Source organism: Procambarus clarkii, chromosome 54 (assembly GCF_040958095.1).
Source record: "Procambarus clarkii isolate CNS0578487 chromosome 54, FALCON_Pclarkii_2.0, whole genome shotgun sequence".
Lineage (NCBI taxonomy): Eukaryota > Metazoa > Arthropoda > Malacostraca > Decapoda > Cambaridae > Procambarus > Procambarus clarkii.
Window position 1 is genome coordinate 21,013,516 of NC_091203.1, and position 17,313 is coordinate 21,030,828.

The window sequence follows — 17,313 nt, forward strand, 5'->3', positions numbered from 1 at the left end:
CCCCTTCCCTGTTGTCAGCCCCTTCCCTGTGTCAGCCCCTTCCCTGTGTCAGCCCCCTTCCCTGTGTCAGCCCCCTTCCCTGTGTCAGCCCCTTCCCTGTGTCAGCCCCTTCCCTGTGTCAGCCCCCTTCCCTGTGTCAGCCCCTTCCCTGTGTCAGCCCCTTCCCTGTGTCAGCCCCTTCCCTGTGTCAGCCCCTTCCCTGTGTCAGCCCCTTCCCTGTGTCAGCCCCTTCCCTGTGTCAGCCCCTTCCCTGTGTCAGCCCCCTTCCCTGTGTCAGCCCCTTCCCTGTGTCCGCCCCCTTCCCTGTGTCAGCCCCCTTCCCTGTGTCAGCCCCTTCCCTGTGTCAGCCCCTTCCCTGTGTCAGCCCCTTCCCCTGTGTCAGCCCCCTTCCCTGTGTCAGCCCCCTTCCCTGTGTCAGCCCCTTCCCTGTGTCAGCCCCTTCCCTGTGTCAGCCCCTTCCCTGTGTCAGCCCCTTCCTCTGTGTCCAGCCCCCTTCCCTGTGTCAGCCCCTTCCCTGTGTCAGCCCCTTCCCTGTGTCAGCCCCTTCCCTGTGTCAGCCCCTTCCCTGTGTCAGCCCCTTCCCTGTGTCAGCCCCCTTCCCTGTGTCAGCCCCTTCCCTGTGTCAGCCCCCTTCCCTGTGTCAGCCCCTTCCCTGTGTCAGCCCCCTTCCCTGTGTCAGCCCCTTCCCTGTGTCAGCCCCTTCCCTGTGTCAGCCCCTTCCCTGTGTCAGCCCCTTCCCTGTGTCAGCCCCTTCCCTGTGTCAGCCCCTTCCCTGTGTCAGCCCCTTCCCTGTGTCAGCCCCTTCCCTGTGTCAGCCCCTTCCCTGTGTCAGCCCCTTCCCTGTGTCAGCCCCCTTCCCTGTGTCAGCCCCTTCCCTGTGTCAGCCCCTTCCCTGTGTCAGCCCCTTCCCTGTGTCAGCCCCTTCCCTGTGTCAGCCCCTTCCCTGTGTCAGCCCCTTCCCTGTGTCAGCCCCTTCCCTGTGTCAGCCCCTTCCCTGTGTCAGCCCCTTCCCTGTGTCAGCCCCTTCCCTGTGTCAGCCCCTTCCCTGTGTCAGCCCCTTCCCTGTGTCAGCCCCTTCCCTGTGTCAGCCCCTTCCCTGTGTCAGCCCCTTCCCTGTGTCAGCCCCCTTCCTGTGTCAGCCCCTTCCCTGTGTCAGCCCCTTCCCTGTGTCAGCCCCTTCCCTGTGTCAGCCCCCTTCCCTGTGTCAGCCCCTTCCCTGTGTCAGCCCCTTCCCTGTGTCAGCCCCTTCCCTGTGTCAGCCCCTTCCCTGTGTCAGCCCCCTTCCCTGTGTCAGCCCCTTCCCTGTGTCAGCCCCTTCCCTGTGTCAGCCCCTTCCCTGTGTCAGCCCCTTCCCTGTGTCAGCCCCTTCCCTGTGTCAGCCCCTTCCCTGTGTCAGCCCCTTCCCTGTGTCAGCCCCCTTCCCTGTGTCAGCCCCCTTCCCTGTGTCAGCCCCTTCCCTGTGTCAGCCCCTTCCTGTGTCAGCCCCTTCCCTGTGTCAGCCCCCTTCCCTGTGTCAGCCCCCTTCCCTGTGTCAGCCCCCTTCCCTGTGTCAGCCCCCTTCCCTGTGTCAGCCCCTTCCCTGTGTCAGCCCCTTCCCTGTGTCAGCCCCTTCCCTGTGTCAGCCCCTTCCCTGTGTCAGCCCCCTTCCCTGTGTCAGCCCCCTTCCCTGTGTCAGCCCCCTTCCCTGTGTCAGCCCCTTCCCTGTGTCAGCCCCTTCCCTGTGTCAGCCCCCTTCCCTGTGTCAGCCCCCTTCCCTGTGTCAGCCCCTTCCCTGTGTCAGCCCCTTCCCTGTGTCAGCCCCTTCCCTGTGTCAGCCCCTTCCCTGTGTCAGCCCCTTCCCTGTGTCAGCCCCTTCCCTGTGTCAGCCCCCTTCCCTGTGTCAGCCCCTTCCCTGTGTCAGCCCCCTTCCCTGTGTCAGCCCCTTCCCTGTGTCAGCCCCTTCCCTGTGTCAGCCCCCTTCCCTGTGTCAGCCCCTTCCCTGTGTCAGCCCCCTTCCCTGTGTCAGCCCCCTTCCCTGTGTCAGCCCCTTCCCTGTGTCAGCCCCTTCCCTGTGTCAGCCCCTTCCCTGTGTCAGCCCCCTTCCCTGTGTCAGCCCCTTCCCTGTGTCAGCCCCCTTCCCTGTGTCAGCCCCTTCCCTGTGTCAGCCCCCTTCCCTGTGTCAGCCCCTTCCCTGTGTCAGCCCCCTTCCCTGTGTCAGCCCCTTCCCTGTGTCAGCCCCTTCCCTGTGTCAGCCCCTTCCCTGTGTCAGCCCCTTCCCTGTGTCAGCCCCTTCCCTGTGTCAGCCCCCTTCCTGTGTCAGCCCCTTCCCTGTGTCAGCCCCTTCCCTGTGTCAGCCCCCTTCCCTGTGTCAGCCCCTTCCCTGTGTCAGCCCCTTCCCTGTGTCCAGCCCCTTCCCTGTGTCAGCCCCTTCCCTGTGTCAGCCCCCTTCCCTGTGTCAGCCCCTTCCCTGTGTCAGCCCCCTTCCCTGTGTCAGCCCCTTCCCTGTGTCAGCCCCTTCCCTGTGTCAGCCCCCTTCCCTGTGTCAGCCCCCTTCCCTGTGTCAGCCCCCTTCCCTGTGTCAGCCCCTTCCCTGTGTCAGCCCCTTCCTGTGTCAGCCCCTTTCCCTGTGTCAGCCCCTTCCCTGTGTCAGCCCCTTCCCTGTGTCAGCCCCCTTCCCTGTGTCAGCCCCCTTCCCCTGTGTCAGCCCCCTTCCCTGTGTCAGCCCCCTTCCCTGTGTCAGCCCCTTCCCTGTGTCAGCCCCTTCCCGTGTCAGCCCTTCCCTGTGTCCGCCCCTTCCCTGTGTCAGCCCCTTCCCTGTGTCAGCCCCTTCCTGTGTCAGCCCCTTCCCCTGTGTCAGCCCATTCCCTGTGTCAGCCCCTTCCCTGTGTCAGCCCCTTCCCTGTGTCAGCCCCTTCCCTGTGTCAGCCCCTTCCCATGTGTCAGCCCCTTCCCTGTGTCAGCCCCTTCCCTGTGTCAGCCCCCTTCCCTGTGTCAGCCCTTCCCTGTGTCAGCCCCCTTCCCTGTGTCAGCCCCTTCCCTGTGTCAGCCCCCTTCCCTGTTGTCAGCCCCCTTCCCTGTGTCAGCCCCCTTCCCTGTGTCAGCCCCCTTCCCTGTGTCAGCCCCCTTCCCTGTGTCAGCCCCTTCCCTGTGTCAGCCCCCTTCCCTGTGTCAGCCCCTTCCCTGTGTCAGCCCCTTCCCTGTGTCAGCCCCCTTCCCTGTGTCAGCCCCTTCCCTGTGTCAGCCCCTTCCCTGTGTCAGCCCCTTCCCTGTGTCAGCCCCTTCCCTGTGTCAGCCCCTTCCCTGTGTCAGCCCCTTCCCTGTGTCAGCCCCTTCCCTGTGTCAGCCCCTTCCCTGTGTCAGCCCCCTTCCCTGTGTCAGCCCCCTTCCCTGTGTCAGCCCCTTCCCTGTGTCAGCCCCTTCCCTGTGTCAGCCCCTTCCTGTGTCAGCCCCTTCCCTGTGTCAGCCCCTTCCCTGTGTCAGCCCCTTCCCTGTGTCAGCCCCTTCCCTGTGTCAGCCCCTTCCCTGTGTCAGCCCCTTCCCTGTGTCAGCCCCTTCCCTGTGTCAGCCCCCTTCCCTGTGTCAGCCCCTTCCCTGTGTCAGCCCCTTCCCTGTGTCAGCCCCCTTCCCTGTGTCAGCCCCTTCCCTGTGTCAGCCCCTTCCCTGTGTCAGCCCCTTCCCTGTGTCAGCCCCTTCCCTGTGTCAGCCCCTTCCCTGTGTCAGCCCCCTTCCTGTGTCAGCCCCTTCCCTGTGTCAGCCCCCTTCCCTGTGTCAGCCCCTTCCCTGTGTCAGCCCCTTCCCTGTGTCCAGCCCCCTTCCCCCTGTGTCAGCCCCCTTCCCTGTGTCAGCCCCTTCCCTGTGTCAGCCCTTCCCTGTGTCAGCCCCTTCCTGTGTCCAGCCCCTTCCACTGTGTCAGCCCCCTTCCCTGTGTCAGCCCCCTTCCCCTGCTGGTCAGCCCCTTCCCTGTGTCAGCCCCTTCCCTGTGTCAGCCCCCTTCGCCTGTGTCAGCCCCTTCCCTGTGTCAGCCCCTTCCCTGTGTCAGCCCCTTCCCTGTGTCAGCCCCTTCCCTGTGTCAGCCCCTTCCCTGTGTCAGCCCCCTCCCCTGTGTCAGCCCCTTCCCTGTGTCAGCCCCTTCCCTGTGTCAGCCCCCTCCCCTGTGTCAGCCCCTTCCCTGTGTCAGCCCCTTCCCTGTGTCAGCCCCCTTCCCTGTTTCAGCCCCTTCCTTGTGTCAGCCCCTTCCCTGTGTCAGCCCCCTTCCCTGTGTCAGCCCCTTCCCTGTGTCAGCCCCCTTCCCTGTGTCAGCCCCTTCCCTGTGTCAGCCCCCTTCCCTGTGTCAGCCCCTTCCCTGTGTCAGCCCCTTCCCTGTGTCAGCCCCTTCCCTGTGTCAGCCCCTTCCCTGTGTCAGCCCCTTCCCTGTATCAGCCCCTTCCCTGTGTCAGCCCCTTCCCTGTGTCAGCCCCTTCCCTGTGTCAGCCCCTTCCCTGTGTCAGCCCTCTTCCCAGTGTCAGCCCCTTCCCTGTGTCAGCCCCCTTCCCAGTGTCAGCCCCTTCCCAGTGTCAGCCCCTTCCCTGTGTCAGCCCCCTTCCCTGTGTCAGCCCCCTTCCCTGTGTCAGCCCCTTCCCTGTGTCAGCCCCCTTCCCTGTGTCAGCCCCCTTCCCTGTGTCAGCCCCTTCCCTGTGTCAGCCCCCTTCCCTGTGTCAGCCCCCTTCCCAGTGTCAGCCCCTTCCCTGTGTCAGCCCCTTCCCTGTGTCAGCCCCCTTCCCTGTGTCAGCCCCCTTCCCTGTGTCAGCCCCCTTCCCAGTGTCAGCCCCTTCCTAGTGTCAGCCCCTTCCCAGTGTCAGCCCCTTCCCTGTGTCAGCCCCCTTCCCTGTGTCAGCCCCCTTCCCTGTGTCAGCCCCTTCCCTGTGTCAGCCCCCTTCCCTGTGTCAGCCCCCTTCCCTGTGTCAGCCCCCTTCCCTGTGTCAGCCCCCTTCCCTGTGTCAGCCCCCTTCCCTGTGTCAGCCCTCTTCCCTGTGTCAGCCCCCTTCCCTGTGTCAGCCCCCATCCCTGTGTCAGCCCCCTTCCCTGTGTCAGCCCCCATCCCTGTGTCAGCCCCCTTCCCTGTGTCAGCCCCCATCCCTGTGTCAGCCCCTTTCCCTGTGTCAGCCCCCACCCCTGTGTCAGCCCCTTCCCAGTGTCCGCCCCTTCCCTGTGTCAGCCCCCTTCCCTGTGTCAGCTCCCATCCCTGTGTCAAACCCCTTCCCTGTGTCAGCCCCCATCCCTGTGTCAGCCCCCTTCCCTGTGTCAGCCACCTTCCTTGTGTCAGCCCCCTTCCCAGTGTCAGCCCCTTCCCTGTGTCAGCCCCCTTCCCTGTGTCAGCCCCTTTCCCAGTGTCAGCCCCATCCCTGTGTCAGCCCCCTTCCCTGTGTCAGCCCCTTCCCTGTGTCAGCCCCTTCCCTGTGTCAGCCCCTTTCCTTGTGTCAGCCCCCCTTCCCAGTGTTAGCCCCTTCCCTGTGTCAGCCCCCTTCCTTGTGTCAGCCCCTTCCCTGTGTCAGCCCCCTTCCCTGTGTCAGCCCCCTTCCCTGTGTCAGCCCCTTCCCTGTGTCAGCCCCCTTCCTTGTGTCAGTCCCCTTCCCTGTGTCAGACCCCCTTCCTTGTGTCAGCCCCTTCCCAGTGTCAGCTCCTTCCCTGTGTCAGCCCCTTATTTTGTGTCAGCCCCCTTCCCAGTGTCAGCCCCTTCCCTGTGTCAGCCCCCTTCCCAGTGTCAGCCCCCTTCCCTGTGTCAGCCCCCATCCCTGTGTCAGCCCCCTTCCCTGTGTCAGCCCCCATCCCTGTGTCAGCCCATTCCCTGTGTCAGCCCCCATCCATGTGTCAGCCCCTTTCCCTGTGTCAGCCCCCATCCATGTGTTAGCCCCCTTCCCTGTGTCAGCCCCCTTCCCTGTGTCAGCCCCCATCCCTGTGTCAGCCCCCTTCCCTGTGTCAGCCCCCATCCCTGTGTCAGCCCCCTTCCCTGTGTCAGCCCCCATCCCTGTTTCAGCCCCTTTTCCTGTGTCAGCCCCCATCTCTGTGTCAGCCCCCTTCCCTGTGTCAGCCCCCTTCCCTGTGTCAGCCCCTTCCCTGTGTCAGCCCCTTCCCTGTGTCAGCCACCTTCCCTGTGTCAGCCCCCTTCCCTGTGTCAGCCCATTCCCTGTGTCAGCCCCTTCCCTGAGTCAGCCCCTTCCCTGTGTCAGCCCCCTTCCCTGTGTCAGCCCCCTTCCCTGTGTCAGCTCCCTTCCCTGTGTCAGCCCCTTCCCAGTGTCAGCCCCTTCCCTGTGTCAGCCCCCTTCCCAGCGTCAGCCCCTTCGCAGTGTCAGCCCCCATCCCTGTGTCAGCCCCTTACCTGTGTCAGCCCCTTCCCTGTGTCAGTCCCTTCCCTGTGTCAGCCCCTTCCCTGTGTCAGCCCCCCTTCCCTGTGTCAGTCACTTCCCTATGTCAGCCCCTTCCCTGTGTCAGCCCCCTTCCCTGTGTCAGCCCCCTACCCTGTGTCAGCCCCCTTCCCTGTGTCAGCCCTCTTCCCAGTGTCAGCCCCCTTCCCAGTGTCAGCCCACTTCACTGTGTCAGCCTCTTCCCTGTGTCAGCCCCCTTCCCTGTGTCAGCCCCCTTCCCTGTGTCAGCCCCCTTCAATGTGTCAGCCCCCTTTCATGTGTCAGCCCTCTTCCATGTGTCAGCCCCCTTCACTGTGTCAGCCCCCTTCACTGTGTCAGCCCCTTTCTCTGTGTCAGCCCCTTCCCTGTGTCAGCCCCTTCCCTGTGTCAGCCCCCCTTCCCTGTGTCAGCCCCCTTCCCTGTGTCAGCCCCTTCCCTGTGTCAGCCCCTTCCCTGTGTCAGCCCCCCTTCCCTGTGTCAGCCCCTTCCCTGTGTCAGCCCCTTCACTGTGTCAGCCCGCTTCCCTGTGTCAGCCCCCTTTCCTGTGTCAGCCCCCATCCATGTGTCAGCCCCCTTCCCTGTGTCAGCCCCTTCCCTGTGTCAGCCCCCTTCCCTGTGTCAGCTCCCTTCCCTGTGTCAGCACCCTTCCCTGTGTCAGCCCCCTTCCCTGTGTCAGCCCCTTCCCTGTGTCAGCCCCCGTCCCTGTGTCAGCCCCCGTCCCTGTGTCAGCCCCCTTCCCTGTGTCAGCCCCTTCCCTGTGTCAGCCACCTTCCATGTGTCAGCCACCTTCCCTGTGTCAGCCCCCTTCGCTGTGTCAGCCCCTTCACTGTGTCAGTCCCCTTTCCTGTGTCAGCCCCCTTCCCTGTGTCAGCCCCTTCCCTGTGTCAGCCCCCTTCCCTGTGTCAACCCCCTTCCCTGTGTCAGCCCCCTTCCCTGTGTCAGCCCCCCTTCCCTGTTTCAGCCCCCTTCCCTGTGTCAGCCCTCTTCCCTGTGTCAGCCCCTTCCCTGTGTCAGCCCCTTCCCTTTGTCAGCCCCCTTCCTGTGTCAGCCCCTTCTCTGTGTCAACCCCCTTCCCTGTGTCAGCCCCCTTCTCTGTGTCAGCCCCTTCCCTGTGTCAGCCCCCTTAGCTGTGTCGGCCCCCTTTCCTGTGTCAGCTCCCTTCCCTGTGTCAGCCCCTTCCCTGTGTTAACCCCTTCTCTGTGTCAACCCCCTTCCCTGTGTCAGCCCCCTTCTCTGTGTCAGCCCCTTCCCTGTGTCAGCCCCCTTCCCTGTGTGAGCCCCCTTCCATGTGTGAGCCCCCTTCCCTGTGTCAGCCCCTTCCCTGTGTCAGCCCCTTCCCTGAGTCAGACCCCTTCCCTTTGTCAGCCCCTTCCCTGTGTCAGCCCCTTTCCCAGTGTCAGCCCCCTTCCCTGTGTCAGCCCCCTTCCCTGTGTCAGCCCCTTCCCTGAGTCAGCCCCCTTCCCTGTGTCAGCCCCCTTCCCTGTGTCAGCCCCCTTCCCTGTGTCAGCCCCCTACCCTGTGTCAGCCCATTCCCTGAATCAGCCCCCTTCCCTGTGTCAGCCCCTTCCCTTTGTCAACCCCCTTCCCTGTGTCAGCCCCCTTCTCTGTGTCAGCCCCTTCCCTTTGTCAACCCCCTTCCCTGTGTCAGCCCCCTTCTCTGTGTCAGCCATTTCCCTGTGTCAGCCCCCTTAGCTGTGTCAGCCCCCTTTCCTGTGTCAGCCCCCTTCCCTGTGTCAGCCCCTTCCCTGTGTTAACCCCTTCTCTGTGTCAACCTCCTTCCCTGTGTCAGCCCCCTTCTCTGTGTCAGCCCCTTCCCTGTGTCAGCCCCCTTCCCTGTGTGAGCCCCCTTCCCTGTGTGAGCCCCCTTCCCTGTGTTAGCCCCTTCCCTGTGTCAGCCCCTTCCCTGAGTCAGACCCCTTCCCTGTGTCAGCCCCTTCCCTGTGTCAGCCCCTTTCCCTGTGTCAGCCCCCTTCCCTGTGTCAGCCCCCTTCCCTGTGTCAGCCCCTTCCCTGAGTCAGCCCCCTTCCCTGTGTCAGCCCCCTTCCCTGTGTCAGCCCCCTTCCCTGTGTCAGCCCCCTTCCCTGTGTCAGCCCCCTACCCTGTGTCAGCCCATTCCCTGAATCAGCCCCCTTCCCTGTGTCAGCCCCTTCCCTGTGTCAGCCCCCTTCCCTGTGTCAGCCCCCTTCCCTGTGTCAGCCCCCTTCCCTGTGTCAGCCCCTTCCCTGAGTCAGCCCCCTTCCCTGTGTCAGCCCCTTCCCTGTGTCAGCCCCCTTCCCTGTGTCAGCCCTTTTCCCTGAGTCAGCCCCCTTCCCTGTGTCAGCCCCTTTTCCCTGTGTCACCCCCTTCCCTGTGTTAGCCCCCTTCCCTGTGTCATCCCCGTTCCCTGTGTCAGCCCCCTTCCCTGTGTCAGCCCCCTTCCCTGCGTCAGCCCCCTTCCCTGCGTCAAAACCCTTCCCTGTGTCAGCCACAGTAGTGAGGGCTGCCCTCCCCTGTGTCAGCCACAGTAGTGAGGGCTGCCCTTCCCTGTGTCAGCCACAGTAGTGAGGGCTGCCCTCCCCTGTGTCAGCCACAGGAGTGAGGGCTGTCCTTCCCTGTGTCAGCCACAGTAGTGAGGGCAGCCCTCCCCTGTGTCAGCCACAGTAGGGAGGGCTGCCCACCCCTGTGTCAGCCACAGTAGGGAGGGCTGCCCTCCCCTGTGTCAGCCACAGTAGGGAGGGCTGTCCTCCCCTGTGTCAGCCACAGTAGGGAGGGCTGCCCACCCCTGTGTCAGCCACAGTAGGGAGGGCTGCCCACCCCTGTGTCAGCCACAGTAGTGAGGGCTGCCCTCCCCTGTGTCAGCCACAGTAGGGAGGGCTGCCCACCCCTGTGTCAGCCACAGTAGGGAGGGCAGCCCACCCCTGTGTCAGCCACAGTAGGGAGGGCTGCCCACCCCTGTGTCAGCCACAGTAGTGAGGGCTACTCTTCCCTGTGTCAACCACAGTAGGGAGGACAGCCCTTCCCTGTGTCAGCCACAGTAGTGAGGGCTGCCCTCCCCTGTGTCAGCCACAGTAGGGAGGGCAGCCCACCCCTGTGTCAGTCACAGTAGGGAGGGCAGCCCACCCCTGTGTCAGTCACAGTAGGGAGGGCAGCCCACCCCTGTGTCAGCCACAGTAGTGAGGGCTGCCCTCCCCTGTGTCAGCCACAGTAGTGAGGGCTGCCCTCCCCTGTGTCAGCCACAGAAGTGAGGGCAGCCCTCCCCTGTGTCAGCCACAGTAGTGAGGGCTGCCCTCCCCTGTGTCAGCCACAGTAGTGAGGGCTGCCCTCCCCTGTGTCAGCCACAGTAGTGAGGGCTGCCCTCCCCTGTGTCAGCCACAGTAGTGAGGGCTGCCCTCCCCTGTGTCAGCCACAGTAGTGAGGGCTGCCCTCCCCTGTGTCAGCCACAGTAGTGAGGGCAGCCCTCCCCTGTGTCAGCCACAGTAGTGAGGGCTGCCCTCCCCTGTGTCAGCCACAGTAGTGAGGGCTGCCCTCCACTGTGTCAGCCACAGTAGTGAGGGCTGCCCTCCCCTGTGTCAGCCATAGTAGTGAGGGCTGCCCTCCCCTGTGTCAGCCACAGTAGTGAGGGCAGCCCTCCCCTGTGTCAGCCACAGTAGTGAGGGCTGCCCTCCCCTGTGTCAGCCACAGTAGTGAGGGCTGCCCTCCCCTGTGTCAGCCACAGTAGTGAGGGCAGCCCTCCCCTGTGTCAGCCACAGTAGTGAGGGCTGCCCTCCCCTGTGTCAGCCACAGTAGGGAGGGCAGCCCACCCCTGTGTCAGCCACAGTAGTGAGGGCTGCCCTCCCCTGTGTCAGCCACAGTAGTGAGGGCTGCCCACCCCTGTGTCAGCCACAGTAGTGAGGGCAGCCCTCCCCTGTGTCAGCCACAGTAGTGAGGGCTGCCCTCCCCTGTATCAGCCACAGTAGTGAGGGCAGCCCTCCCCTGTGTCAGCCACAGTAGTGAGGGCAGCCCTCCCCTGTGTCAGCCACAGTAGTGAGGGCTGCCCTCCCCTGTGTCAGCCACAGTAGTGAGGGCTGCCCACCCCTGTGTCAGCCACAGTAGTGAGGGCAGCCCTCCCCTGTGTCAGCCACAGTAGTGAGGGCTGCCCTCCCCTGTATCAGCCACAGTAGTGAGGGCAGCCCTCCCCTGTATCAGCCACAGTAGTGAGGGCAGCCCTCCCCTGTGTCAGCCACAGTAGTGAGGGCTGCCCTTCCCTGTGTCAGCCACAGTGGGGAGAGAGAGCCTCAGAGAGCCAGACAATGGGGATGAAACAATGATAACAACAAAATTTGATAACACACACACATGCAGTTACTAATCTCTCTGTTAAAGTCGACGTGTGCATTGTCGTGCACTGTATTCTGGTCTTAGCAGGTACGGTATAGCATTGTCCGGGACAGTAAGCCTCACAGGTGTAGCAGATGATGTATGTGATGTTCTGTCCATAATTACCAATCCATTTACTGGTGCTTAACCTAACAGAAATGATCCAAGTCGTGGATAAAACACTGTTACATTGTTAAGCACAGCGCCTCTTATCCTACCTCCATGCTAGCTACACATGTAAGGCTCCACCAGCCTTATCCTCTCCAAAGCTAACTCATTCTAGTCTAACCTAACCTCTGGCCACGCCACAAGCAAGGTACAAGAACTGCCTCTCTCTTGTGCTGATTGATGACAGACTGAGGCGGGAACCTCCTTCCCGCTAGGATAAACAGGGACCCAAAAGCCACTATAAGGAACACTGCTGATACGAAACTGTTCCGGTTGGTAAGGAACAGGAAACGTTATTCATTGAGACTGAGGAGCCTGTAATGTCGGCAACCGCATCCCGCTCAGCAGGCGTTATTCACTCCAACAATGCAGGCGAGGAGTCACAATAACGTGGCTGAAGTATGTTGACCAGACCACACACTAGAAGGTGAAGGGACGACGACGTTTCGCTCCGTCCTGGACCATTCTCAAGTCGATCGACTAGAGAATGGTCCAGGACGGACCGAAACGTCATTTTCCCTTCACCTTCTAGTGTGTGATCTGGTCAACGATCTATCAATGTATAGTTTATGTAACAAGTACCGACGTTAGCCCATGTGGCTGACGTATCACCTCCACGACATCAGCCCATTTTGCTGACATAACATTCAGCCTCTGGGGGGTGGGGGGCCTCGTAGCCTGGTGGATAGCGCGCAGGACTCGTAATTCTGTGGCGCGGGTTCGATTCCCGCACGAGGTAGAAACAAATGGGCAAAGTTTCTTTCACCCTGAATGCCCCTGTTACCTAGCAGTAAACAGGTACGTGGGTGTTAGTCAGCTGTCACGGGCTGCTTCCTGGGGGTGGAGGCCTGGTCAAGGACCGGGCCGCGGGGACACAAAAAACAAAGCCCTGAAATCAACTCAAGATTCTGTTCAATGTTCTTACTGACAAACCTCTCTACAGCTGACTCTTAAGTAAACTTCATCAGCCCACTTAGCGGACATGACTAAGTGTGTCTCGGTCTTGAGTGACTCAAAGTCATGTGTCAGAGTTGTGGTAAGTAGTTACCTAATAGTGTTTGCGAGGGGTTAAGCTTCAGCTCATTGGTCCCGCCTCTCAACTGTTAGTCAATTGTTGTTAGGTTTCCTGACCCTATTGGCTGTCTCAGGTCTATATATGACACTGTCAACAGAGCCTCCATCAGCAAATCACATTAACTCGGAAACTTTTTTCACAACTGGGTAAATTACATAACGTTACAGTACATTAATTACATAAAAGTCACAAAACAGTACTGCACGTAAACACTGGTATAATGACGTGTACTGTACAATGAGTTTATTTCTCTAACACTGGACCAATTTATTTTAATCTCTGTGGCATATTTGGGTACTCAGATGTGTCCTGTGTCGCCATGTGTGAGTACCACTCTTGGTATATAGTGTCCTATCTTTCCCCTGAGGATTGTGTATGTGGCAAACATGTCCAAACTAACTTCCGGCGAGGTGAGGCTGAAGCCTGACCTCGTAACTAATACCTCGTAGCTATGGGACTAGTTTGGTGGCACACTTCTCAATTTGTTCCAATTTCATTTTGTGTTTAACTACATAAAGGCTCCGCGCTGCCGCTACATATTCCCAGGATTGTCTGGCATATGTGGTATATAAGATCGTGAATGATTATATACTCAAATATTTAAGGAAGCTCTAATGTCGCCCAAACTGGCATACGCGCTCATGATATTATACGCTGATGGTCCAAGAGACATTAGGTGGGATACCAACAACTGGGTTTTTCTCTCCGTTTCATTCCTAAAAGATTTCATCTGGCATTTGGTACCTTCGCTTCCCTACACCTTTTTCATTGCTGTACATTTGCATGAGTTGAGCTCTTGTAGCCATTTGTTGGACCATTCCTTCCGTTAGTCCAGGTCATAATTTTGGCGTTATCAGCAAACATAAAGAGAAATTATTCTATCTTGAAGACTATTTCTAAATACTTGGAACTGGAAGGGTTCTAGTATTCAAGGGTTCAAGGGTTGGATGGGGCCTCGTAGCCTGGTGGATAGCGCGCAGGACTCGTAATTCTGTGGCGCGGGTTCGATTCCCGCACGAGGCAGAAACAAATGGGCAAAGTTTCTTTCACCCTGAATGCCCCTGTTACCTAGCAGTAAATAGGTACCTGGGAGTTAGTCAGCTGTCACGGGCTGCTTCCTGGGGGTGGAGGCCTGGTCGAGGACCGGGCCGCGGGGACACTAAAGCCCCGAAATCATCTCAAGATATTTTCAAGATAAGTACTATTTCTCGTGAGACTTTTTGGTGGCATCTCGTCCCTTTGAGCTCTCTTCTTTTTGAGTGACTCTGCTGTATGTTCCTTAACTACCCTGTCCTCTGGGCCTCCTACCTGTTCCCTCCGGCCTGCTTCTCCAACCTGCGAATTAGTCTCAAGTCGGGTACTATATCGAAGACTCTCTGACAGTCTAGAAATATGCAGTTTGCCACGTCAGATTTCTGTCAGCCGTTTATAGAATTGTCTATTCAATTTATGAGGCAAGATTTACCATCACTGACGGTGTGCTAGTGATGCACCACAAAGCCTGGTCTCCAAGAATGCACCACAAAGCCTGGTCTCCACGGATGCACCACAAAGCCTGGTCTCCACGGAGGCGTCACAAAGCCTGGTCTCCACGGATGCGTCACAAAGCCTGGTCACCACGGATGCGTCACAAAGCCTGGTCACCACGGATGCACCACAAAGCCTGGTCACCACGGATGCTCCACAAAGCCTGGTCACCACGGATGCGTCACAAAGCCTGGTCTCCACGGATGCACCACAAAGCCTGGTCTCCACGGATGCTCCACAAAGCCTGGTCTCTACGGATGCACCACAAAGGCTGGTCTCCACGGATGCACCACAAAGCCTGGTCTCCACGGATGCACCACAAAGCCTGGTCTCCACGGATGCTCCACAAAGCCTGGTCTCTACGGATGCACCACAAAGCCTGGTCTCCACGGATGCACCACAAAGCCTGGTCTCCACGGATGCTCCACAAAGCCTGGTCTCCACGGATGCACCACAAAGCCTGGTCTCCACGGATGCACCACAAAGCCTGGTCTCCACGGATGCACCACAAAGCCTGGTCTCCACGGATGCTCCACAAAGCCTGGTCTCTACGGATGCACCACAAAGCCTGGTCTCCACGGATGCACCACAAAGCCTGGTCTCCACGGATGCACCACAAAGCCTGGTCTCCACGGATGCTCCACAAAGCCTGGTCTCTACGGATGCACCACAAAGCCTGGTCACCACGGATGCTCCACAAAGCCTGGTCACCACGGATGCGTCACAAAGCCTGGTCTCCACGGATGCACCACAAAGCCTGGTCTCCACGGATGCTCCACAAAGCCTGGTCTCTACGGATGCACCACAAAGCCTGGTCTCCACGGATGCACCACAAAGCCTGGTCTCCACGGATGCACCACAAAACCTGGTCTCCACGGATGCACCACAAAGCCTGGTCTCCAAGGATGCGCCACAAAGCCTGGTCTCCACGGATGCGCCACAAAGCCTGGTCTCCACGGATGCACCACAAAGCCTGGTCTCCACGGATGCACAACAAAGCCTGGTCTCCAAGGATGCACCACAAAGCCTGGTCTCCAAGGATGCTCCACAAAGCCGGGTCTCCACGGATGCTCCACAAAGCCTGGTCTCCACGGATGCTCCACAAAGCCTGGTCTCCACGGATGCGCCACAAAGCCTGGTCTCCACGGATGCACCACAAAGCCTGGTCTCCAAGGATGCACCACAAAGCCTGGTCTCCACGGATGCTCCACAAAGCCTGGTCTCCACGGATGCTCCACAAAGCCTGGTCTCCACGGATGCGCCACAAAGCCTAGTCTCCACGGATGCTCCACAAAGCCTGGTCTCCAAGAATGCACCACAAAGCCTGGTCTCCAAGAATGCACAACAAAGCCTGGTCTCCACGGATGCACAACAAAGCCTGGTCTCCAAGAATGCACCACAAAGCCTGGTCTCCAAGAATGCAGAACAAAGCCTGGTCTCCACGGATGCTCCACAAAGCCTGGTCTCCAAGAATGCACCACAAAGCCTGGTCTCCAAGAATGCACCACAAAGCCTGGTCTCCACGGATGCGCCACAAAGCCTGGTCTCCACGGATGCTCCACAAAGCCTGGTCTCCAAGAATGCACCACAAAGCCTGGTCTCCAAGAATGCACAACAAAGCCTGGTCTCCACGGATGCACAACAAAGCCTGGTCTCCAAGAATGCACCACAAAGCCTGGTCTCCAAGAATGCACAACAAAGCCTGGTCTCCACGGATGCACCACAAAGCCTGGTCTCCACGGATGCACCACAAAGCCTGGTCTCCACGGATGCACCACAAAGCCTGGTCTCCACGGATGCTCCACAAAGCCTGGTCTCCACGGATGCTCCACAAAGCCTGGTCTCCACGGATGCACCACAAAGCCTAGTCTCCACGGATGCACCACAAAGCCTGGTCTCCACGGATGCTCCACAAAGCCTGGTCTCCACGGATGCTCCACAAAGCCTGGTCTCCACGGATGCACCACAAAGCCTGGTCTCCAAGGATGCTCCACAAAGCCTGGTCTCCACGGATGCTCCACAAAGCCTGGTCTCCACGGATGCTCCACAAAGCCTGGTCTCCACGGATGCTCCACAAAGCCGGGTCTCCACGGATGCTCCACAAAGCCTGGTCTCCAAGAATGCACCACAAAGCCTGGTCTCCAAGAATGCACAACAAAGCCTGGTCTCCACGGATGCACAACAAAGCCTGGTCTTCAAGAATGCACCACAAAGCCTGGTCTCCAAGAATGCACAACAAAGCCTGGTCTCCACGGATGCACCACAAAGCCTGGTCTCCACGGATGCACCACAAAGCCTGGTCTCCACGGATGCACCACAAAGCCTGGTCTCCACGGATGCACCACAAAGCCTGGTCTCCACGGATGCTCCACAAAGCCTGGTCTCCACGGATGCACCACAAAGCCTGGTCTCCACGGATGCACCACAAAGCCTGGTCTCCACGGATGCACCACAAAGCCTGGTCTCCACGGATGCACCACAAAGCCTGGTCTCCACGGATGCACCACAAAGCCTGGTCTCCACGGATGCTCCACAAAGCCTGGTCTCCACGGATGCTCCACAAAGCCTGGTCTCCAAGGATGCTCCACAAAGCCTGGTCTCCACGGATGCTCCACAAAGCCTGGTCTCCACGGATGCTCCACAAAGCCTGGTCTCCACGGATGCACCACAAAGCCTGGTCTCCACGGATGCTCCACAAAGCCTGGTCTCCACGGATGCACCACAAAGCCTGGTCTCCACGGATGCACCACAAAGCCTGGTCTCCACGGATGCTCCACAAAGCCTGGTCTCCACGGATGCTCCACAAAGCCTGGTCTCCAAGGATGCTCCACAAAGCCTGGTCTCCACGGATGCTCCACAAAGCCTGGTCTCCACGGATGCACCACAAAGCCTGGTCTCCACGGATGCTCCACAAAGCCTGGTCTCCACGGATGCTCCACAAAGCCTGGTCTCCACGGATGCTCCACAAAGCCTGGTCTCCACGGATGCGTCACAAGCCTTTTCCAGCCATTCTGTTGCTTAACACTGCATGGTAAGTAAGTTAAGAACACTATCCTGTAGTTCAGTATCTTGTCTGTTTCCCAGCTTGCATGTTGGAACTATACTGACGGTTTTCCATCTTACTGAAAGGTTTCCATTTTCATTTATTTATTTGACACCATTGAAAGTGGCAAATATACCGCTCCTCATTTCGTAATAATGTTGAAACTTTATCTTGTCCAAGTGTCTTTGTCGTGTTTAATTCCAGCAGCTGCTTCTTTCCTCAAAGTCAAACAGTGCTGTTTGGTGCACCATTATCTCCATTCAGGTACTTTTACTTGCTCTGTTGTTAAGATCTATTAAAATCTCAAGTCATTTCCCCCTTGTCTTTCTCTGTGAGAATGTCATCCACAGTCCTCAGTTTTATTACCTGTTCCTGCACTGCTGTTTGTCTCCTGATGTGGCTACGATGTAGCTTGGGTTGGGATGTGCTTTATTTGCTACTGAGTGAGGTACACGACAGTGCTTGGGGGTCTCTTTCTGTCTCTCTGTTTCTGTCTTTCTCTCTGTTTCCCCCTTTCTGCACCTCCAGCCAGAAAATGTCACATTATGAACAGTTGAAAACTATAAAAACACTATTTCAGATTTCAAAGGAGTCACTAAGAGTCGCAATAGGTGCTAACTCCACTATAACGGGTTCAGTGGGAACCGTTCTAGACTCGCCATTGACAGTCCCCCACCACACATGTGTCATCCTGAAATATTGGGTCAGACTTGTCCCCCCAAACGTCTAACCTCTAACCTTGCGACAGACAGACATTACATATCATAGATATAATTTTAAATTTGCTTTCTCACTCTCTTCTCACT

The 17,313-nt window shown here is 59.1% G+C and overlaps 1 protein-coding gene across 1 annotated transcript in view; it reads left to right on the plus strand.

Moving 5' to 3' along the window:
* Positions 1–16,486, plus strand: part of LOC123771346 (uncharacterized) — a 23,557-nt gene extending 7,071 nt beyond the window's left edge. The window contains exon 3 of the mRNA XM_045763850.1: positions 13,423–16,486. Within this exon, the coding sequence (XP_045619806.1) occupies positions 13,423–16,486 (3,064 nt within the window). The remainder of the gene's footprint in view (positions 1–13,422) is intronic.
* The last annotated feature ends 827 nt before the right edge of the window (positions 16,487–17,313 follow it).